This window comes from Lissotriton helveticus, chromosome 7 (genome assembly GCF_964261635.1).
Source record: "Lissotriton helveticus chromosome 7, aLisHel1.1, whole genome shotgun sequence".
In the NCBI taxonomy this organism is placed as follows: domain Eukaryota; kingdom Metazoa; phylum Chordata; class Amphibia; order Caudata; family Salamandridae; genus Lissotriton; species Lissotriton helveticus.
The window spans coordinates 1,193,128,982-1,193,153,964 of NC_136068.1; the positions used below are offsets into that span (position 1 = coordinate 1,193,128,982).

The window sequence follows — 24,983 nt, forward strand, 5'->3', positions numbered from 1 at the left end:
TCTAGCGACGTCACAGATCTTCAAATACTTCAGTTAAGTATAAGTGGAGCGTCTCCCAGTCCTTAGTTTGTCCTTAGTTTTTGGTATCCTTGAGATACGCTTTGATTTGGTACTTGCAAGCCCCAAAGCCGAAGGACTCGTGTATTCACGAGATATATCGTAACAGATAATCCTTTGAAGTTTGAAGCTAGACTAGTGAGCGAAGATGCCTGGTTTTAGCAGACTTGGAAACTTATTTTGTCTTGGTTGTAGTAAGGACTCCCGATTAGAGGAATATTGTCCGGTTCCTCCAATTGGAACTCCAACGTATGAGCTCTATGTAAAGCACGGCGTAGGTCCTATAACATATAACGAAGTATGGATAAAATACACCCGCAAGGATGGTGTTTTAAAATGGCCCCAATACGGTAGTTTCGACTCAGAAGTTTTAGATAACCTAGAAGTCAAACTATTCAAGAAGAAAGCCCGACCGGCGATGTTTGACTCTTTCCGCTTATGGCGTAAAGAGGCCAAACAGAAGGAAATTAAATTAGAAAAGAAGAATAAGAGGGAAAGAGGTATTTCAGTAATGCAAGCCGCGATAAAATTTAAAGACAACGAAGAGGATCGAATAAGTGAGCAGTGGCACAGGCAACGTAAAATGGCAATAGATAAATGCTACCCCGTTTTGCCATCTCTTCAGCGAGAGACAGTAAAAGAGCGTGAAAAAGATCCATTAATGGCTCATTTGCTAAGTTCGCCACCACCCTATGCACAAAATGCCACAGCACCTCTGCAACCTTTAGTTGCACCTCTGGTAGCTGTTATACAGGCTCCTTTACCGCACTCACCGGCTACTGTCCAGCTGGCTCCTGTTTCTCTGGCGCAGCCTCCTCAAGGCTCACCGATCACACCTACTTCTCCTACTGTTCCTTCTAAAATTTCGCCTAGCACACTTTCTAGTCTCTCTGATACTCGTTCAACGAACATTTCTGTTTCTACTTTGCGTGACTCTGTTCTACCACCAGTTATTCCCCCACTTTCACCTTTCGTCTGGCATAAAATGGCCAGCATTGTTACTAACTTTCATTCACCACTTTTTCGGTCGCCTAAAACAACCCCTAACACGGAACGAAGACAATTACGAAGCCAAATGCCCGATTATCAGGAAAGGGAATGTTTGAATAAGTTAGCACGAAATTGGGCTATGGACACAGCAAGATATGATGTAGAGTCTGTCATGAACGTTTTCCGTCAATGGGATGAACCAACGCAAAGATACGTCTTTGAGCAGATGTGTGTTTTTCTGTGTGAGGATTTGGTAGATAATGGTCAGAAGACCGTTGAGTTCATTTGGGATTCGAAACGCGTAGGCCCTTGTATCCGACGTTGCTCTGTTCTAGAATCACTTAAGTGTTGATAATTACTGCACTTTAGCTGTGTACACATTGATAAAAAACTGTTTCACTGCATAATTGATTATATTTGAACTTCAAGTGTATTTTTGTTTTCCAGGTTGATATGTATTAATGTATCATATCTGTTGTTTTGATTAATTGAGCAACTTCAGTTTCTTTCTTCCCCCTTTTCCTTGTTCAGAGTGTGTAAGAATGGATGTTTGTAATTTCGAATGATTGTGACATGTCTGACCAGTATGAATGAATATCCTTAATATTGTTTAGTTTAACAGTGTAGTGTCCTATTGTACATAATATGTATTAACTTTTTCAAAAAGCTTTCATCTTAAAAAATGAATAAATGAAGAGCTATTAATTAGCAAAATCTAGGTTGGAAATATCATTTCTTTCTCTAGTTTAATTTATATTTAATTAAGTGCATCAGTTAGGTATTTCCCCTTGTTGTTCAGATATGAGGGGAGGCGGCACACAGGTGAGCTGCCATCTCCGTGAGTAAGAGCCGCCACCCAATCAGGAGCCGGGCATTTCTGTCTCCACCGTCATGCACCTGTACGGCTTCCCCCATGCCACTGAATAATGCATAATTGGTTGGACTTGGCCACCCCGTCCACGTCGAACACCCAAGCATCTGTCCAGACTGCCTACAGACTTCGAGGCGCTACCCTGAGCTACAAACGTCCCCGTGCACTTGCACTGCATCTCAGGAGCCTTGGACCCCGCTTCTTTGCACTTGCACAACCTCCCCTGGCTTTCAAGCAGCTAGCCTGAACCACAACCCCTCCCGTTCCCCTGTCCAGCTTCTACCGAACCTTCGAGGCGCTTGACTGAGCCAGGACGCCTCCCGCTAGCACAAGCCCCTCTGTGGTTAGGACACGTGAAGTGCATGTTACACACGGATCACCGCAGCAGGTGCATTACCCAGCAGCATGTTCACCGACAAAGAGTCTCTTGATGAACGTATACAACGTACACTCTGGGAATGTTTTTATTTTTCTAGTAATGGCTCCCTGACTCAGATACAGACTGTCCGTGAGATTACGGCATTTCTTCTAACATTTATCATTGCGCACGTACAGCACCGTACCCAGTACCTAAAATTCTCCAGTATTAGGGGTGTCTTTCATAGATTCACATGCCTGAATTATTCCCCGTCGTCGGAGTGGGAGTCCCACGGTACATAAAAAAGCAATAATATGCCATAAATATGTAGTAATACTAATAGAAAATGAACCAGGAAGTAAAGCAGCCAATGCTACAGTAGGCAAAAATCTTCCACATCTATGACTCTCATAGTCATTATGTATAGTCCAAACTACAGCCAATCAGGCGCCAGCACCCACCAGAATGTTCTCCCCAGAGGCTCAGGCTCTCAGATTTTCTACCGCACGTCGTGTGAAAGGGAGTCTCCCTGAGCTCTGCTCAGTTTCTTACTTCTAACTTCATTTGTTTCTACTTTTAAGGATTTCTTCTAAGAAATCTCTCTTTAGAGCCTGTGATTGCTGTGGTAAGCTTCAGCTTTTTGAAAAGGATCCACATAAAAAGTGTATCTATTGTCTGTACCCAGATCACCAGGCCTCTGACTGTAAGATCTGCAGAACCATGCCTCAAAAGACTCTCAGGGAGAGAGAGGGTTGTTTACTTCTGTGGTTGAAAAGGCTAAAGGATTCTTCTAATCCTGCTTCTGAGGTAGGCAGCATTACCTCTGGTTCTACTTCAGCCTCTAGGAAGAGGCCTGCGCCTGAAGGAATGTCTTCTCCTAAGGCTAAGCTGACTAAAAAACAACCACCTGCTAAGGGACTGGATAAGCCTTCAACATCCAAGACTGTCCCCACAACCAAGGGCACGGAAAGCACTTCTGTTTCTAAAAAGGGGACAATCCTCAAGTTTCCCCAATCATCTGAGAGGATTTTACCACAGACATCATCTCCACCTACTGTGATGTCCTCTTCAGCTTCCTCGTCGACGAGAACGACGACTACAGTGACATCGACGGTAACATTTTCCTCTCCTAAACCTGGTATGGTTATGTCATCGTCGACAGCGTCTCCAACTATGGTATTTGTTTCTGTGAGGCCTGTATCGTCGACGCCTCGTCGTCGACGCCTCTAAAGGCTTTACCGCCGACAAAAAAGACTCCGTCGGCGAGCTCGTCGTCGGGCTCCACGCCGTCGACGAAAATAACACCGTCGACGAAGAGTGTCCCGTCGACGAAGAGTGTCCCGTCGACGAAGAGTGTCCCGTCGACGAAGAGTGTCCCGTCGACGAAGAGTGTCCCGTCGACGAAGAGTGTCCCGTCGACGAAGAGTGTCCCGTCGACGAAGAGTGTCCCGTCGACGACAAAACCATCGGAAGGGAATCCTCCTCCGACGCCGCAGTTATCATCTTGCACGGCACTACAGGTTTGGTCTCCATCTACGGTGTTTTTAACACCACGACAATCGTCGGGGCAAATACGTGAAACAGCAATGCAGCTTTCACCCCTTTGTATTTCACCTCAAAAGGTGTTCTCTGAAGTGCCAGACCAACTTTTGGACACTGAAAGTGAGGATGAGATGGTCCAGAATACTTTTGGACAAGCTACTAGTCCATCGGAGTTGCATATTAAACTTCAAGAGGAGGAATGTGATGATTCTCAATCTCCTGTTAATGTATCGACACCAGTGAGTAACCCTGTTGCTCAAGTGCCTATGGCTTTGCTATCCAACTTACAATTTATGCTGGACGATTACTATAGGAGGTTTCCACCATCAGAATCAGCAGGTTCTGGACCGGCAACTCCAACTTCGGAAGCACCTCCAACCGTGCTCCCACCGGTGTGTCCGCCTTCACACCCACAACCTACTCATGAGGGAGATCCGCAATCTTCGGAAGATGAAGACCAAAGGGAAGAAGGAGAAGTGGATGATTTATCGGAGTGGGATGACTATCAAGTACAATCTCCTTCAACATCTCCTCAGACTGCGTCGGCCTCCCCTCCGGTGGATGTAGCGAGTTTTCACTTATTGATGGAGCGTGCAACCGAACGCTTTCATATAAAGATGGAACAAACGCAACAAGAATGTTTCTTATACGATTTCAAGGATCAGCCCAGACGACAAATAAAAACAATACCCATCGTGGATTTCATCTGGAAGGAAGGTATTAAGGTGATGTCAACGCCGGCTTCCATTCCTCCAGTCTTGCCACGCATTGATAAAAAGTATAAAGCTCCCGAAAAAACGCCTGCATGTCTAATAGGACAGGCAAAACTTGACTCAGTAATTGTCCAGGCTGCTCAGAAGAGAGCCAGAAATCCGTCCTCTGCAGTTACGGCGCCGCCGGATAGGGATGGCAGACGCCTAGACTCAATTGGAAAACGCGTTTCCACCATGGCTGCAACAACTGTTCGTGCTGCCAATGCATTGGCCATCTTAGGTCGGTACGACCGCCAAATGTGGTCTGACATCGCACCATTTATCGATCTCCTCCCTGAGCAATTCAAGGCTGAAGCACTCCAAATTCTTCAAGAAGGTCAAAGGATCTCTGAAGAGCTAATCGATTCAGCTGTAGATGTCGCATCTACAGGATTTCGTCAACTAGCAGGAGCTGCTGTCCTGCGTAGACAGGGATGGTTACGTTCCACTTCTTTCAGGCAAGAGGTCCAAAACAGAGTTTTAGACATGCCATTTGATGGCGAATATTTATTCGGCCCCAAAGTGGAGGAAGCTTTACAGACAATTAAAAAGGATACTGAAACAGCCAGATCCTTGGGCACTCTACAATTCCACAAGCCGCCCTTTCGAGGAGCGAGAGGACGTGGAACGTCCTTCAATAGAGGTGGATACCAACAACAATCCACATACCGACAAGGTAACCAGCGCTATCAGACACAGCGCTACCAGTCTTATGGGCAGAAAAGATCACAATACACCCCAAACAGGGGTAAGACTAATTACCGCGGCAAAGACAAGCGACAATGAAACTTTTCACCTGCCACCACCATCTTTCCACCCTCACAAAAGACTTGGCGGAAGAATATCGAAATTTTACTCCAACTGGCAGTCTATAACAATAGACAAATGGGTCCTGGATATTGTGGCCAGGGGCCATGCCCTAGAATTCGAAAAATTCCCTCCAAATGTACCGCCTCCAGCTCACCTGAAGGAGCTGCTTACCCAAATCAAAATGATGATACAAAAAGGAGCGATCGAGAGCGTTCCTCAGAGGATGAGAGGATTAGGATTTTACTCCAGGTTCTTCCTGATAAGGAAGAAGAACAGGGAGTGGCGCCCGATACTCGATCTTCGCGCTTTAAACAAATATCTAAGGAAATTAACGTTCTGGATGTTATCTCTTCAGGAAATATTGCATCTTCTAGCAGCAGGAGATTGCATGGTCACTTTAGATCTCCAGGATGCATATTTCCACATCCCCATCCTACCTCGCCACAGGAAATTCCTTCGCTTCAGGGTGGCTGGCAGGGACTACCAGTTCAAGGTCCTTCCTTTTGGACTGCGGTCAGCTCCAAGAGTATTTACAAAAGTGTTAGCTCCAGTGGCTGCGCACCTCCGGCTGGAGGGAATACAAATTTTCCCATATCTGGACGACTGCCTTATAAAGGCCAGTTCTCACGAAACCGTTCAACGTCACCTTCAACAGTGTCTGCACCTGTTTCAATCTCTAGGCCTGACAATCAATTTCAGCAAATCCCAATTGCAATCGTCTCAAAGAAGAGCATTCTTAGGAGCGATTTTGGACACTCAAAAACTCAGAGCTTTCGTCTCCAAGGGGAGACAAAGGAAAATAAGTCGGCTAGCACAAGATCTCATGCAAAGAAAGTCAGTTTCAGTTCGACTGTACAAGTCTTTTCTAGGGATGGCATCGGCTTGTATTCCATTACTTCCAAATTGCCGCTTCGAATGAGGCCGCTTCAGGAGCAACTAACCTTGCAGTGGCAGCAGGTTTCGGGCACTTTCGAGGACCTCATTCAAATCACGCCACTCATGAAGAAGTCTCTTCTTTGGTGGACACAAAGGTGTCATCTGAGTCAGGGTTGTGCATTCCTTCAAGAAGCACCAAGTCTAACCATCACTACAGATGCATCCCTCGAGGGCTGGGGTGCTCATCTACAAGGCCTCACGATCAGCGGCAAATGGACTGCGCAACAGAAACTGTGGCACATCAACCGTTTAGAACTGAGAGCCATTTTTCTTGCACTCAAGGCGTTTTGTTGCATCATTCAGGACACCAATGTGTTGATACGAACAGATAACACAACAAGCATGCACTACGTCAACAAGCAGGGGGGAACTCGATCTCTTCTCCTGTCTCAAGAGGCGCAGGATTTATGGACATGGGCTCTTCACCACAATGTACATTTGCAAGCAGTGCATGTTCCGGGGACAGAAAACGTCCTAGCGGACGCACTCAGCAGAACAACGATCACCACCCACGAATGGGAGCTTCACCAGGAGACAGTGGAACACATATTTCATCATTGGGGTTGGCCAGACCTAGATCTATTTGCGACAAGTACCAACAGCAAATGCCAGAGCTTCGCAAGCTGGCACCCCCACAAGAATTCTTTGGGGAATGCGTTATCCATCAATTGGTCTCTGACGTTTGCGTACGCTTTCCCACCGATTCCACTAGTCCCCAAGGTTCTGCGGAAGATGAAGAAGGAACCTTGCCGACTCATCCTGATTGCGCCCAGATGGCCGCGCCAGTATTGGTTTACAGAGCTCCTCCTACTGTCAGAGAGCAAGCCAATTCAGTTACATCCAATCCCGAACTTGCTCAGCATTCAGGAAGGTCAGGTCTTCCATCCGGACCCAGCATCGCTGAGATTAGCGGCCTGGCTCCTGAACACCGTGAGTTCGCACACCTGAACATCCCGGAAGACTGTAAAGAGGTGGTGGCCAAGGCTAGAGCGCCCGCTACCATCAAGACGTACAGTCTGAAATGGAAGCGCTTCTGTATCTGGTGCCGTTCAGCAGGGGTTCACCCTTTTTTAGCAAAACCTGAGGAAATTCTTCCTTTTTTCTTGCAGTTAGCACAAACAGGTCTGTCTCATGCTACTTTAAAGGTGTTTCTGGCTGCAATATCCAGATATCGACAGGATGGGTCCAATTCTCTGTACTCAGCAAGAATTATCCAACAGTTCTTTAGAGGCCTCTTTAGAATGTTCCCTCCTGTACGCCGTCCGCCTCCTTCGTGGCATCTGAATGTGGTCCTACGTCAACTCATGCGTCACCCATTCGAGCCCATCCATAAAGCCGACTTGAAGTATCTTTCGTGGAAAGTATCACTGCTCTTAGCCTTAACATCCGCCAGGAGGGTTAGTGATATCCAAGCTTTCACTGTGCATCATCCTTTCCTGCAATTCACAAGTGATTCTGTGATACTTCGCACAAATCCTAAATACATTCCGAAAGTACCTTCGGATTTCCATCTGAACGAACCTATTGTTCTTAAGTCGTTCTTTCCAGGCCCGCAAACACCTGCGGAAAGAGCTTTACACTCGCTTGACATTAAAAGATGTCTTAAATTCTATCTACAAAGAACGTCTATTGTACGCACTTCTGACCAGTTGTTCATTACCTACGGTGCGATTCGTAAGGGGCAGGCAGTTTCAAAACAGACTATTGCAAGATGGATATCTGCTGCCATTGCCTTTTGCCATGCACAGGCTGGGAGACCTTTACCATCTGCGCCCCGAGCGCACTCTACAAGAGCGGTCTCCTCATCTACGGCCTTATTTGCTGGAGTTCCTCTTCAGCAGATCTGCAAAGCGGCTACTTGGGCTAGTCGCCATACCTTTACCAGACATTACTGTCTAGAGTCAATCAGCGAGGCTGATACTTCTGTGGGTCGAGCTGTTCTACGGAATCTGTTTCATTAAGGTGAGCCTCTGTTTCCCACCTCCTTGTTTTCTGCTGTCAGACGCTTCTTATGTTATGTTTTCACATATTTCCATGATTGCATTATGTTATGCTTTATACTATATGTGTATTTTCACTTTGCATTGTTATTTGCATTACTAACTGACAAACTTGACGTTATGGGCGTCTGTTCAGCAAGGGTATGTACTGCTAGCTACTCTGATTCAGGCATGTGAATCTATGAAAGACACCCCTAATACTGGAGAAGAACAATAGTTACTTACCTGTAATCTTTGGTTCTCCAGTATTGGTGTCTTTCATAGATTCACATGCAACCCGCCCACCTCCCCTCAGAGGCTTTTTAGGCTATTATGGTTTACCTTCACTCCTTGCGAGAAAATCTGAGAGCCTGAGCCTCTGGGGAGAACATTCTGGTGGGTGCTGGCGCCTGATTGGCTGTAGTTTGGACTATACATAATGACTATGAGAGTCATAGATGTGGAAGTTTTTTGCCTACTGTAGCATTGGCTGCTTTACTTCCTGGTTCATTTTCTATTAGTATTACTACATATTTATGGCATATTATTGCTTTTTTATGTACCGTGGGACTCCCACTCCGACGACGGGGAATGATTCAGGCATGTGAATCTATGAAAGACACCAATACTGGAGAACCACAGATTACAGGTAAGTAACTATTGTTCTTCACGGGAGTTCTATCACACCGGTCAGTTGTTTTCCATAATTCACAATAATCATATCAATTCAGCGACTTGCATATTAAACAAGCATTTGCAATGCAATAGGTCTGCTTGTTTTTGTTAGGTCTCGCATTTGCGAAAGATTAAGCTATTGACATTGTAAATGACAATGCCATTTATTTATCTGTTTTCAAAACCAACACATAAATAAACAATTTGTCATTTGCAATGCCAATAGCTCTAACTTTGTCAAAGGCGAAACCGTTGCATTGTAAATGCTTGTTTGAGATTCCAGTCAGACCATCCAGCATTTCGCGATTTTGCGATTCACGAAAAAATCGCGAAATCTGCAGGCAAGCGCGACGGCCGTGATATTTAACAAACTGGCCGCGAAAAAGAGTCTCCCGGTTGGCATCAAAAAAATTATGCCATTGTTTTGGCTGTACGTGCCTACGTCACCCCTTGAAACTGCTCTGTGCGGCCGTATGGTATTAGCTGCCTGTGGAAAGTTAATTGCCTTTGTCAGAAACCATGGTATCACCACACAGTTCAGAAAAATATTATAGGCAGAAAAAAGAGGAATAATGTGCTAAAAGATCACTGTTACGGCACAGAAGCTGAAGTCAGTCGCATCTGTGAGGTTAGGAAACCGAGGGACAGATTAGACACGTTTCGGCCAGATTATGTGAAACAAAAACTACAAGTGTAATGTGGGCGCGCAACACCCATTGGGCTCACGGGGCTTCAGCCCCCCCGCCCTCCCTCCCGTCGTGTCTGTCAGCCCGAGCGGAGACAGCTTCGCGGGCTGGCAAGCACCTAATTGCGGCCGCACCTGAGTACTTAACAGGTCTTTAAAAGACCATTTAGTTGTAAATAAGGCTGTTGTGTGTTCACACCTTCTAACAGCCACTTTGTCCCTGGTTGGAAGAAGTAGCCCCCCCCCACCCCCCCCCCTGAAATATTTTACAGCCCCCCTCGAAATGTGGCTCTAGTTGCCCGCCTGAATGTGTCTGAGACACTTTAATCTTTTAGCACTCACTACGGCTTTGGAAAGATGACTAAACAAGCCTTTGACAGGCTGGTCAGTTACTTGACAGGTGTCCGTGTCGGTTTGGAAAACAAAATGTAATGTTTCAGCCTGACGTAAACACTCCCATGTCCTATATTAAGCACTTGAACCAAGTAGCAGTTTTTATTCCAATGGCAAAAAGAACCGAGCACATCTCTGATTTATTTATAACATTGCATTATCAAATTGACAATTAGCACATACCAACCAACTATACCAAATCAGCTAACTCTTAACATATGTATGTTTTCTGCCCTTAGGCCCCCATCTCGAAAAAGCACTCCAATACCTATATTAAACTTCCAAAAAAAAGGCATCCTTGATTCATTTGGAATGCAGGAGATACCAACTGAATCTGGGTTAAGGAATACCACGTTCCCTGTTTTTTCCAACTTGACCTTACACCAACTAAAAGCTGAAAAAATATCCGGGTGGAAAATGCCCCAGATTGCAGACTCACCATGGTAATCAGGTGAAGTAAGCGATTCCTTTTCCATCACCCATTTCTAAGGAGACTCTGAGGTTTCAATCGGAATACCACAGCATTCCTGGAATTACCAATACCCTCAATGAGCTGATGTGTCCTAACAGTCAGGGGGTCGACCTCAAATCTGGAGAACCAGATTCGAGTCTCGGCAACGATGCTCAACATCCTGTAATTCTGGGCAAATCAATTAATCTCCCCTTGCATAACAAAAATAAATGTGTCCTTCTGTAACGCAACTGGTGTTCATGTAATGCCTCTGATACCAAATACTTTCCGTCAAGTTCGCGCTATATAAAAGAACGCAGAAAAAGAAAAGATTTTTTCTTTTAAGGACGGGTGTGCAAAATACTAATGCAGTATTTCGAGCCATAGTGGTCAAAACGCAATAGATAGAGTGCAAACCATGCATGTCCATGACATATTGTTCTGTAACCCTTTCGAAGTTTCAAGGATTATTCAGAAAATGCACATACACTCTTAAATAATCAGGGTTGACTACAAAACATCCAGGCAGTGATAAGATCAGCCGCGGCTCTTCCCCTAAAGTGGAATACTCTGCTAAACCGTTTCCATTGTTTTAACGTTGAAAATTGATGATTGAGTTAAATACAGTGCCGCAAAAATGCAGCTAAATTTCCATATTTGTGCCGTCCATATTTGTTGTGCAGCTAAATTTGCTAATCCATGCCGCAATATCCTGGGGGGTCTGTCCAGTTAATGAGTGGTACCAATTCATACAAAGTTTTATAGTGTCTTCACTATGAATATTAAGACCCTACAGCAAGACGAATATGACAAGCATACATATATACTTCCAGGCGAGCAGAGCTGGGGTAGGTTCAAGGGAGGATGCAACCCCACAAATAAGACTCTAATATGCGTTCTTCTCTGCTCCCAGCCTGAAAGAGCCATTAGTTACCATGTTTGGGATTAGTATCCTGGTTAAGGTACTATCAATAATTTACTCTGACCATTTATTTGACAGAGTATCCTGATATTACTAATAGGATCAAGAATAAAGTAAATTTGTAGTGTAATTGTATAAAGTCCTGAAGAGTCATCACGAGATCCGATTGGACTGATAAAGGCAAGAAACATGTTGACGAAATTCAAGACTACACACTGATTATTCTTATTAGGACCATTGTATCCTGCATAAACACCACATTTTTAATAAGGGTAGTTAGTTCTATCAATAAAAACTTTTGACAGTGAACAACACTACACCTATTTTAATTCACTTTCCTAAGAAATTCCTCCACACAGTACAAACATTTACCACCCTATTACCCCCACTTCAACATATGGTATACATAAAAGATCTCCGTTAAAGAGTCCCATCGTGGGTGCCAGTCTGGCATTGCAGTGCCGGCCCAACAAGGATCTTGCCCAGTGATGAAGCATGACCCCTTTTGGGGTGTGTGAGGGCACTTGCTCCTATTCGGAGTACCCCCACACTGGAACATTGGTTTTGTCTCATTCCCCCTGTCCCAATTCAATTCACATGAAGCTTTATTCGGTGCATATAAAATGACCATAAAAGCACAAAGAGAAAAGTTAAAAATACATGGTATAACAAATATTACAGAATTCAGATCAATAAAAAGTTCAATAAAAGTATATACAGATTTCCTAAAATAACATACTTTTACGTGCATTAATAGACTGATTTAAAAATGTATCAGTATAAAAACAGACATCGACAAATTCCAAATTGAAAATTAAACTCATTGCCTGGTTAACTGTACATACACCATATTTGACAAACAGCTATTCGAAAATTCATATACAGTTTACAAAATAATAAAAAGTGCAAGGTACTTTGTTTAGAAACGCCATCACACAAACACGGCCCTGTCGGATGTTTCTTAAGGTTCGGTTGGGCCACTAGATGGTGTGATACCCCAAACCTTAGTCTGGTTAGCACAAACTTATGGGATGGCCTAGTCACCAGAGCTAGATAAACTGCCCTGTGGGAATCTCTCCAGCAGTTCACGGAACTCCTGCCACGAGAGAAGAAAGAGGATTTTCAGGAGATCCTGAAGGAGGGGATGCTGGTATTGAACCAGGTCATCAGCGCGGCTGCTGATGTATCTCTTTTGGCGGCCCGTGGATACTGTCATGGGATCAACCAACGGCGCCATGCTTGGCTTAGGCTCACATCACTCAAGCCGGAGGCTCAGCAGCGGGTGGCCAATCTGCCCTTCTCGGGGGAATCCCTGTTCGGCAAGCATGCGGACGATGAGATGGCCCGCATGAAAGCAGAGGCCGAGACCCTGACGGCGGTTGGGTTGCAGAAGCCCAAAGAAAAGAAGGCCTACCGCCCGTTCCAGAGACGGTTCGGGGCACAGGGCAGAGGGCGAGGGCAGGCTTCGGGACAGCAGCAGCAGTTCCGGAGGCCCTTCCAGAGCGCCAGAAGAGTAGAGGAGGCCAGCAGTCCTCTACAGCGAACAAAGGCGCAGCCGGGTCTCGACCCTGAGCGGTTATTTCCCCTACATCCGTTACCCGCTCCGGTGGGGGGAAGCGTTCAATTTTTTCTGGCAGAGTGGAGAACAATTACTCCGGACAAGTGGGTGCTGAATATTGTTTGCAATGGATACAGTCTTCGGTTCACCAGCCCACCTCCATCAATTCCACCGGTCAGCTCGCAGTTTCAGCTGCGCGAGCTCCAGGCGCAGGCAGATATCCTGTTAAGGAAAAGGGCGATAGAAGACGCACCTCTGTCTCAAAGAGGAAGAGGTCTGTACTCCCGGTTCTTTTTGGTTTGCAAGAAGGACAAGAACGAGTTCAGGCCCATTCTGGATTTGCGATAAGCAAACAAGTGGATTCGCAGAGAGAAGTTTCGCATGCTGTCGTTGCATGCAAGAGATTATTTTTGATTGCTCCGGGGTCCACGCACATGGGCGGGAGTATTCACTAGATTATGACTATAACAGAGATCCCCTACTACAGAACTGGAGTTACAGGACAGAAACTACTCCTTCAGAATGTTGTTGCTACAAGAAATATTGCATCTCCTATCGGCTGGAGACTACTTGGCCACCTTGGATCTCCAAGATGCACATTTTCACATCCCCATCTTACCTAGTCGCAGAAGGTTCCTGCAATTCAGAGTGGCTAGCAGGGATTATCAGTTCAAGGTCCTTCCCTTTGGGCTGCGCTCTGCACCCAGGGTGTTTACAAAGGTCCTGGCTCCGGTAGCAGCACACCTCCAGAAGGAGGGAATACAAATATTTCCATATTTAGACAACTACCTTATTAAGGCCGGTTCTTACGCAGCAACAGACAACCATTTACAACAGTGTCTAGCTCTCTTTCAATCTCTGGGTCTTTCCATCAAAGTCAGCAAATCCCAGTTGGTACCATCCCGAAGACGAGCTTTCTTGGGAGCAACCTTAGACACCCAGCTGCTCCAAGCCTTCGTGTCGGACGAGAGACAAAACAAAATCCAAGACATGGCTCGGAATCTACTTTCAAAAAAGTCAGTTTCAGTCCGACGGTTCAAATCCTTTCTGGGGATGATATCGTCTTGCATTCCTTTGATTCCGAATTGCCGACTCAGAATGAGGCCTCTTCAAGAAGAGCTCAGTCTTCAATGGCTGCAGGTCTCCGGTTCATTCAAGGACCTCATCCAGATCACCCCTCGCATTCGGGGTTCCCTTCTTTGGTGGATACAAAAAAGGAATCTGCAACAGGGTTGCGCGTTCCTTCAGGATGCACCAAACTTTACAATCACCACGGACGCATCCCTCGAAGGTTGGGGAGCTCATCTTCAGGGACTGACAATCAGCGGCAAATGGAGCCCTTAGCAGAAACGTTGGCACATCAATCTGTTGGAGCTGAGAGCCATCTTCCTTGCCCTCAAATCATTTCGAGCACTCCTGTAAGGGGCCACTGTATTGGTTAGCACAGCGAATACAACAAGTATGCACTATGTCAACAAACAGGGAGGGACAAGATCGGCTCTTTTGTCTCAGGAAGCCCAGGAGCTATGGGCATGGGCAATACGGCATAGAATCAATCTTCTGGCGGTTCCTGTACCGGGAACGGAGAACGTTCTTGCGGACACTCTCAGCAGGACGACAGTGTCCACTCACGAGTGGGAGCTTCATCAACAAACAGTGGATCTGATCTTTTGGCAGTGGGGTCATCCAGATCTAGACCTCTTTGCGACCAAGGAGAACAGCAAATGCCGGTTCTTTGCAAGTTGGCATCTCCTCAAAGACTCTCGGGGGAATGTGTTTTCGATCAACTGGTCTCAAATATATGCTTACGCTTTTCCTCCGATACCGTTGGTTCTCAGAGTTCTGCGGAAGATGAAGAAAGAACCGTGTCGGCTGATTCTTATTGCCCCCAGATGGCCGCGCCAATACTGGTTCACCGAGCTCCTTCTCCTATCGGAGTGCGAACCAATTCAGTTGCGTCCAACTCCGGACCTACTCTCCATCCAGGATGGCCAGATTTACCATCCGGACCCGACATCTGAGTTTAGCGGCCTGGCGCCTGAGTATCTTGAATTCGCCCATCTAAACATCCCTGCAGATTGCAAAGAGGTACTAGCCAAAGCAAGAGCACCTGCTACAATAAAGACATACAGACTCAAATGGAAACGCTTCTGTATCTGGTGTCGTTCGGCTGGAATTCATCCTTTTTTGGCTAAGCCAGAGCAAATCTTACCTTTTTTCTTGCATCTGGCAAGATCGGGATTGTCTTATGCAACCCTAAAGGTTTTCCTGGCAGCGATTTCAAGATACCGACAAGATGGGTCCACTTCTCTTTACTCTTCAAGAATTATACAACAATTCTTCAAAGGGCTTTTCAGAATGTTCCCTCCGGTATTTCGTCCACCACCATCGTGGCATCTCAATGTAGTGTTCGCGCAACTCATGTGCCATCCTTTTGAACCTATCCACAGAGCCGATTTGAAGTTCCTTACGTGGAAGGTGTCACTTTTATTGGCTTTGACTTCTTCTAGAAGAGTCAGTGATATTCAGGCTTTCACAGTCCATCCTCCTTTCTTACAGTACGCAAATGACTCTGTAGTGCTCCGCACGAATCAGAAATTCATACCTAAGGTGCCTTCGGACTTCCATCTGAATGAGCCTGTCATCTTAAAGACATTTTTTCCTAACCCACAATCCCCTGCGGAAAGGGCATTGCATACACTTGACATTAAGAGATGTTTAAAATTCTATTTACAAAGAACATCTACGTTACGCAAATCTGATCAACTGTTTATCACCTATGGTAGGATTCATACAGGCCAAGCAGTATCTAAGCCAACAATTTCAAGATGGATCTCTGCAGCTATCGACTTTTGCCATACACAAGCAGGACGACCTTTGCAAGCAGCTCCAAGAGCACACTCTACGAGGGCAGTGTCTTCCTCAACGGCTCTTTTCGCTGGAGTCCCTCTCCAGCACATCTGCAGAGCGGCAACCTAGGCCAGTCGGCATACTTTCACCAAACACTACTGTTTGGATGCAGCCGGCGAGACCGATGCTTCAGTAGTTCTGTGTAATCTTTTCAGATAAGGTGAGCCTCTGTTTCCCTCCTCCTCTTACTGCTGTCAGACGCTTGTAATGCTTTTTATTATTATGCACATGCTCAAGTAACTGCATTTTATCATGCTTTTAGTGATGTGATTACATATATGTATATATTTCATGGTTATGTGCATCTCTTATTTACAAGCTTATGCTGCAAATAGCGTCTTCCGAATACGGATATGTACTGCTATCTACTCTGATTCAGGCATGTGAATCTTTGAAAGACACCCCTAATACTGGAGAAGAACAATAGTTACTTACCTGCAATCTGTGGTTCTCCAGTATTGGTGTCTTTCATAGAATCACATGCAACCCGCCCACCTCCCCTCAGCGGCTCTTAGGCTACATTGGTTACCATCACTCCTTCCGAGAAAATCTGAGAGCCTGAACCTCTGGGGGGAACCTTCTGGTGGGTGCTGTCGCCTGATAGGCAGCAGTTTGGGCTATACAAAATGACAAAGATAGTCATGAGTGTGGAAGTTTTTTCTCCTGTAGCTTGGGCTACTTTACTTCCTGGTTGGGAATTACTGTTTTTTTCCTATGTTATTATGGCATTTTATTGCTTTTTTATGTACCGTGAGACTCCCACTCCGACGACTGGGAATGATTCAGGCATGTGAATCTATGAAAGATACCAATACTGGAGAACCACAGATTGCAGGTAAGTAACTGTTGTTCATATTCCTTACTTCTGGTACATTGGTTTTAATGTATACATTTTCCCTCTACAGATTGTTTATCAACTACCAGCCTACCCCTGTAGCTTGCACTGTTCCTGTTGCCTCTATTGCAGCTACAGTTGCGGCTAGGTGTAGTTATGTAATCTACCTTTTGGTGTCACTAGTGCCCGTGAGTACTCTATAGGCAATGCAGTTCGTTTGTACTGCTGGCTCTACAAAAAGAACACCGTTTCAGAGCTCCTGACCCCTACCTTGGTGGTTTCACAAGATTACTCTACTGATTAAAAGGAGTAAGTTTCAGGGCAAGTATTGTCAAAGTTAAACAACGTAATGCTGTCCTAGAAAAAGGTGAGAATTTAACGAAATCCTAGTCCTAGGCATATAAAGTGAGGCATGGTACCAGAATATAGAGGCTTTAATATTGTGCTACCATTCCCACTTAACAAACCTATTGACAAGGTACTAATAGTTTTACCTCACTTAACACCACATATATGTACCTTGATAAAATATATTTTGTCAAGTTACATTGATAAGGTTGAAGAAAGTACATCTATACTAACCTATATGCAGTACTCTGTTTTCATGAACTCTGCCCTGCAAGAAAAGAATATTGATGAAAAACAAAGAGAGCAGGTCAAAAAAGGAAGGTAATTTTTGAATGCGTCTCTGGTGCCTAGAGAAGCATTGCTAGTTCTGGCTCAACATTGCAAAGACACAAATAAATGTGTGCTCAGGTGCTTGTGAGATGTAATGAGCATAAGAAGGCAACTTGCCCCTCCTCTAATTAACAGTGGCTTTTTTTTGGTCATGCCACAATACCTAACATATGTTCTTTATTGGAATTTGTAGCTTACCTGTACCTTTCACCCTGCTGTATATATCTATGTACTCCATTTTAACATCTACGTAGTTTCAATTCAAGTAGGGGAAGCTAATGTGAATATTATAAAGAGCATTTCAAAACATGACGAACACTAAATATGACTGTTTCGAAAAAAAAATTGAATATTGGAATTTGCCTCCATTATATTTGAAGTTGTGTAAATGTAGTTCCTCACATTGGTGTTATCACTGTTATGGGAGGGCAGATAAATAAGCTATCACATTATTTAACCGCTGAAAGGAGTTAAATAATGTGATACCTTAAACCTAAAAACCAGCAATAGCATTACTAGCAATGCTGGTAATTTAAACACTGTTTCACAATTTAGCTTCATCTATTTTTTTTTTGTTGCTTCATCTTGCTTCTGGACATTTTAAATAGGTTTTGTTTGGTTTTGTTTGCAGATCTCAGGAAATTCAGAAGTTACAAAGGAGGATCAGTTAGAGACCTTCTACGTGCCTTGAGAAATAAGGTAAATTATATAAGTATCTAATCAGACTTTAATAATTGTGCTTAATCAAATACAAAAAACGGTTTTACTACTGCTAAATGTGAGTAGACATAACTGTAAAATATAGCTAATTTAAGTAATGCATGTAAATATATACAGTGGTAACGGATTACATTGTGTGCTTACTCGTTTTCAATAAGACAGCTGTAGTGCTACACGAGCGCATAAGTATTAATTCCTATTACCAACATAAACATCATAATTAATCTAAGAAATCCCTCTCAAAAGTGTGTGCATTAAAGAACTCCTAAATTGCCTTTTCAATAATGAGTTCTGATTTGCTGTGGTGTCGATTGAGGTGTGGCTTTGTGATTATGTACTTTCTGCCAAATCCTAAATCAAAAGAAGTATGTAAAGCTTCAGTATTTCAATGAGGCTCTATCCGTGATTGATGAGCAATGGTGTCTCCGTCATTTGCATATCGGACTAGCACAGTTCAGCAGATCTAATCTGATCTATCTGATGGGTATTCCCATTCCTCGACCTTTTGGCAGGGGAAAGATACTATGTTTCAGATTCTTCAGTGCTACATTCTGACCGAATTCTCTAGGTACATATGAGACAAGCCTCTAAATCTCCCTTTCCTCAACAATGAATCTTAAATAAATTAACATCCGTGAATTATTCACCATTGTAAGGCGAGGAACCCTTGGCAAACAATGTTAACATAGGAGTGTGTGGACCTTTACACTCGATAACATTGGAAATTACATCCCATTCACGTGATTGTAAAGAGCTTAAACTCCAGCCAATGAAAGGTCCAGCATCCTCAATTGCTTTCCCTTGTTAGAGGCTTACACCCGACAGTTTTTTTGACATAAATCAGTGTGAGGAACCCTCAAGAGATCTTTCTCTCTTTAAAGAGAGATGTTTTCACTAAGGTGTCTGCAAAGTGAGCAATTCATGTGGGAAGATAAATATTTATATGAATGACCCACACACAATATGCCTTTGTTGTCATCCAGGTCAGAGCCCAGCAAACTGTGACATTTGTCAAACTTTTTCTCTGAGGACTTTCAAGGACAGACAGAGAAGGCTTGCTTTTGCAATTTGTGAAGCTAAAGCTGAACCTCTACTACAGGGATCTGAAGTTAGCCATTGAATGCAGCTTCAGAGAAGTTAAAAAACTAAGGCTTCCAAGTGGGCAAGTAGACACTCTGACCCCATCTCTAAGGGCTAAACAGCTGGTCAACTGCTTCGTAAGGTGCCAGAAAAAGACGAGAAAGGAGAAAAGGATGCCATGAGAAAGCACAGTGTGTTGCCTTCAGAGCATGCAGTGTCGGCAAAGAAAGCAAAAGTCTCTTCTTATCCTGTACATGGCATCAAGGAAGTTATGGCTTTACTGGTTAGGAGAAAAACGCAAACAGTCTTTAGTCCTTCAAATACTGCTAATGTCATGTTATTGAATAAACCGTCATCAATGAATGAGTGACAGGCAAAGTTAAGGCAACCGTTGAGGACTATCAGAGTGCCGTTTGTTTTCCATTGTCTATTCCATTGTGATAAATTGTGATTTTAAGACAATAGCACTTTACCTACTCAGAGCCGCTAGAAGCCTCCCCAACAGCGAATCTTGCGCTGGGAAGGAGAGCACATAGGAGGTTTGTCAGGCGCCATCGGCCACGCCGAGCAGAGGGACACGCCCCCCTCGAGGCCACGCCCCCTTCGTGATTGCATATCTAGAGCGCTGAAACACGAGCGCACCAGAATCCCACAACCCTCCTGAGGCACAGCCGGGAGCAAGTTTTAGCGATCTTTGTAGAAAATACTTTTTTTTAAAATTGTGATAAATTGTGATTTTAAGACAATAGCACTTTACCTGCTCAGATTGCATATCTGGAGCGCTGAAACACGAGCGTGCCAGAATCCCACAACCCTCCTGAGGCACAGCCGGGAGCGAGTTTTAGCGATCTTTGTAGAAAATACTTTTTAAATTGTGATAAATTGTGATTTTAAGACAATAGCACTTTACCTACTCAGAGCCGCTAGAAGCCTCCCCAACAGCGAATCTTGCGCTGGGAAGGAGAGCACATAGGAGGTTTGTCAGGCGCCATCGGCCACGCCGAGCAGAGGGACACGCCCCCCTCGAGGCCACGCCCCCTTCGTGATTGCATATCTGGAGCGCTGAAACACGAGCGCGCCAGAATCCCACAACCCTCCTGAGGCACAGCCGGGAGCGAGTTTTAGCGATCTTTGTAGAAAATACTTTTTTTTTTTTTTATTTGTGATAAATTGTGATTTTAAGACAATAGCACTTTACCTGCTCAGATTGCATATCTGGAGCGCTGAAACACGAGCGCGCCAGAATCCCACAACCCTCCTGAGGCACAGCCGGGAGCGAGTTTTAGCGATCTTTGTAGAAAATACTTTTTAAATTGTGATTTTAAGACAATAGCACTTTACCTACTCAGAGCCGCTAGAAGCCTCCCCAACAGCGAATCTTGCGCTGGGAAGGAGAGCACATAGGAGGTTTGTCAGGCGCCATCGGCCACGCCGAGCAGAGGGACACGCCCCCTCTCGCCCTACAATAATGTGTTCGCACAGGAAGCGCAGCGGACGAGCGCAGCGGGCGCGACGAATGCGCGCCGAAGGCGCGCATAAGGCAAGCTCGTCTGCGCTCGTCCGCGCCGGGCCCAGGGCCATATCCCCTGGACAAACTAACCTCGATAAAGGGCCACGGAAATACTCAAGCGAGGAACTAAAACGTCGAAGACCTACCATTTCATGCTCCAAGCTAGAACCACATGAAGAGGGCAAGAAATGTCCGTCATGTCCACTCACATTTGACTTTCATCCCGCCAAAAATATGGATAATACCGGGATACCAAAATATAGAAACTATAATTTGAAAATCGGCTTGATCAACACAAGATCGTTGATCAAACATAATATACAAACGTCCGAATTAATAGACGGACAGAAAATCGATATATTATTCATCACGGAAACATGGGCAGACGAGACATCAGATTCCGACCTAGCCTTAGCTATTCCGGATGGATACTCTCTTTCTAGAGTTGACAGGAAAATAAAACGAGGAGGAGGCTTAGCGATTATAGCAAAGGATGATTTTAGGATTAAAACCTCAGATAAGGGTAACACCTCAGACTGTGAAATATTGACATTCCAAATAAAGATTACAAATAACTACACTTTTAATGGAATACTAATATACAGACCACCCAGTGCAAAAAAAACCCTAATCGACCTGCTAAGCCCATTTCTGGAATCCAGTGTGACATGTCCCGATTACACTATCCTAGGTGATTTTAATCTACACCTAGAGAAAAAATCAGACCCCAAGATAGCAGCATTTATTGATGCATTAGCAAATTTTGACCTGGAACAAAAAGTCAATTCTAAAACCCACAATGCTGGACATACACTAGACGGTATTTTCTCGTCTTGTCAGCATCTAAATAAAGTAGATACCCTCCCTGTTCCATGGACAGATCATAAACTAGTAACTTTTATGCTGGAAATTAAAAAGGAGACTGGAAGACCAGTGGAAATCATTAAGCAAGTAATATATCAGGACTGGTCTAAAATTGACAACCAGGCGTTTAAGGAAAAACTCCAAATCTACTATCCCACGCTTGACGAAAATATTAACATAGCCTGCAAACAATTTAACGAGTGGATAGACAAGACCGTCAATTCAACTATCCCTCAAAAAAAGGTAACCATGAAAAGAAAAACCCCATCACAACCTTGGTTCTCAGACGCGCTAAAAACACAAAAACAAACGTGTACAAGAGCTGAGAAAAAATGGAGAACCAACTACAACGCCCACCTTAGACAAGAATATACAGTCACCTTAAACAATTATAAAAAACTAATAATAGAAGAAAAAAAGTAGATACTTCACCAATAAGATCAATGAGTCAAAAAACTCCAGCAAAACTCTTTTCGACACTGTCAAAAAACTTTCAAAGCTCGAAAACAATAACCAGGAAGCACTGTCACCAAAATTTTGCAATATACTAGGCGACTTCTTTGTTAATAAAGTCTCATCAGTATATAACTCATTCAAAAATCAGAACAACGAAACCATGGAAAAGGACACATTACACTCAATAAATTTAGAAACCCAACAAGACCAAACATCAGCTTTTAGATTTATACCCCCTACAGCCGAGCAGATCCAGAAAGAAATCCTCACTACCAACTCGGGTAGCCCAACAGACCCCTGTCCACCCCGAATTATGCAGGTTTGCTCCATTGAACTAAGCCTGGTCTTGGAAAAATTATTTTCCAAAATTATCAACACCAACATCTTCCCAGATGACTGGAAAATGATATCCATTAGGCCACTGTTAAAGAAACCTAATCTGGACTGTGAAAATCCTAACAACTATAGACCCATTGCTAGGATCCCTTTTGCAGCTAAAATTCTGGAGAAGCTGCTAAATAAACAACTATCTCAACATCTGATGGACGGAGACTGGCTGGACCATTCTCAATTTGGTTTCCGGGCAGAACACGGGACGGAGACAGCCTTGATCACAGCAGTGGAGGAACTCAGGACAATAATGGATAATGGATCGAAGGCCGCACTGATATTACTTGACTTATCAGCGGCCTTCGATACGGTCAGCCACGAAATTCTCATAACACGGCTAAAAGCAGCAAACGCACATGAGTCAACCTGCGCTCTTATAGCCTCTTACCTAGAGAACAGAACATTCTCAGTTGAATCAGGAGAAGCGAAATCTAATCTGTTCAGTCTACCATGTGGAGTCCCGCAGGGATCATCAATGAGCCCCACTCTTTTTAATTTATATGTAGCTCCACTTGCGCAAATAATAAGGAACGACGGCTTTACTCCAATATCCTACGCCGACGACACCCAAATTGTGGTGTCAATAAGTAAGGAGGTACAAGACACAGCAGAAAAATTCCAACGCTGTATGACAAAAATCAGCCAATGGATGAAAATGAATTGCTTGAAATTAAACGGCGATAAGAGTGAAGTCCTGATACTAGGAGGAGACACAAACATATGGTCACCTCTATGGTGGCCTGCAGATATGGGAAGATGCCCAGAGTCGTCGGAAAAGGTGAAAAATCTAGGAATAATGTTAGATACTAACCTTTCATTTGATGCTCAAGCAAGCAAACTAGCTTCATCACTTTGGTACATCCTGAAAATGATTAAAAAGATTTTACCTTACATACCGCATGAATCACGCAAAACAGTGGTGACGGCATTGGCCTTGTCCAGACTGGACTACGGAAATGGCCTATATGCCGGAGCAAGGAAGAAAATTCTCCTTAAGTTGCAACGCCTTCAGAACGCAGCAGCAAGGCTGATACTGGAAATACCAAAGTTTGAAAAAATAAGCCATAAATTAAAAAGTTTGCACTGGCTCCCAATTGCAAGCAGGATAAAATTTAAGTCACTATGCTTGGCATACAAAGCAATAAATGGAACTGGATCAAAATTTCTAAAAACACACCTGCAACTATATGAGCCTAATAGACTTCTGAGATCCGGCCAAATGAAACTCATAAAGGTACCCAGATTCAGAAGAACAAATTGGGGAGGCAGAAGCTTCCTGGTACAGACGGCAAAAACATGGAACCAACTACCGCAAGACTTAAAAACCAGTCCATCTCTGAAATCCTTCAGAAAGGGAGTCAAAACATGGCTCTTCGCTAAACAGCTCTAAGTATACACCTTTAATGAGTTAGTGGGAATCTCAGCGCCAAGACGCCTTCGGGCATTCGCGCGCTATATAAATTGAAAAATCAAATCAAATTTATTCGTGTCGCCTTGAGCATAGAAAAAACTGGACTTATTGTACTACTGGTGCAAATTGGAAATTGACAATGCCACAAGTGTATCTAGGCTCCTAAATATTAGGCCCCCCACTTGCCACAAATTGTCCGAAGTCCTTTTAGAGGGCTGCGGGGAATGCAGGGGCTACTGGGCCCAACCGTGGGGGGGGTGAGGCCTTTTCCTCCTGATGTCCCGGGTCCCAACCTGCAACAGATTCTGAGTATTTAGGTCAAATACCACTTCTGCACTTCACTCTTAGGATTGCATGGTCCCGGTGTCGTCAGGCCCAAAACTAGTTTTACTCGCTGTAGGAAAGTGGCCCTTTTTGTCATGGTCACCTTCACTTTTCCTACTGATACGGATGTACATTGGGTCTCCGCTAATTAGGTCCCAGTACCACTGCTCTTTCCCTACAAACAAGGTAAAATAGTCTTATTGGAACACAATTGGAACACATTTTTGTACCCCTGTTAGTCCCTTGTAAGTGGTACCCCTGGTATCTAGGGCATTGGTGCTAAAGAGGGTGCCTCAGATCTGCAGCATGTTATGCCACCCTTTAGGCCCCCTACAATTTGCAGGAAGGCTGCCATTGGAGACTGCGAGTCATGGTGCAAACCAGGAGTGAAAACAGAACATAGCACCCTCCCTGTGTGCCATGCCAAAGGCAGGGTGCAGTATCTTACATGTGAGGGCATAGTTGCATGAGAAGCTATGCCCCTGTGATGTCTAGCTCAATTACAAGATGGTGTAAGTGAACAGGGAAACCATCTTAAGTATATGCACTGGGCACTGACATTAGGAGTTCCCCAGCTACATTATGGCTTTATTGAAACCTGTGGTCTTTGGCGTCAAACACCTTGTCTCAATAAATCTGTACTGTTGCCAGTATAAGATTTATTATGATATGTAAACCCGGAAAAACTGTCATTATCTGGTGCGCTGGCTAACTGCTCTCGTACAACCTGCCACCACAGCCAAGTTCCGGAGGCCCTTCAGGCGAGAACCCATGCTCTCTAAGGGCGGAAACCATGCCAGTTTTGGAGGAAGGTGTTCACACCTCC

General features: G+C 44.4%; 1 protein-coding gene across 2 annotated transcripts in view; it reads left to right on the top strand.

Moving 5' to 3' along the window:
• Nucleotides 1–24,983, top strand: part of ERN1 (endoplasmic reticulum to nucleus signaling 1) — a 673,999-nt gene that overhangs the window by 634,908 nt on the left and 14,108 nt on the right. For both annotated transcript variants that reach the window (XM_078654351.1, XM_078654350.1), the window contains exon 21: nt 18,034–18,101. In XM_078654351.1, the coding sequence (XP_078510477.1) occupies nt 18,034–18,101 (68 nt within the window). The remainder of the gene's footprint in view (nt 1–18,033; nt 18,102–24,983) is intronic.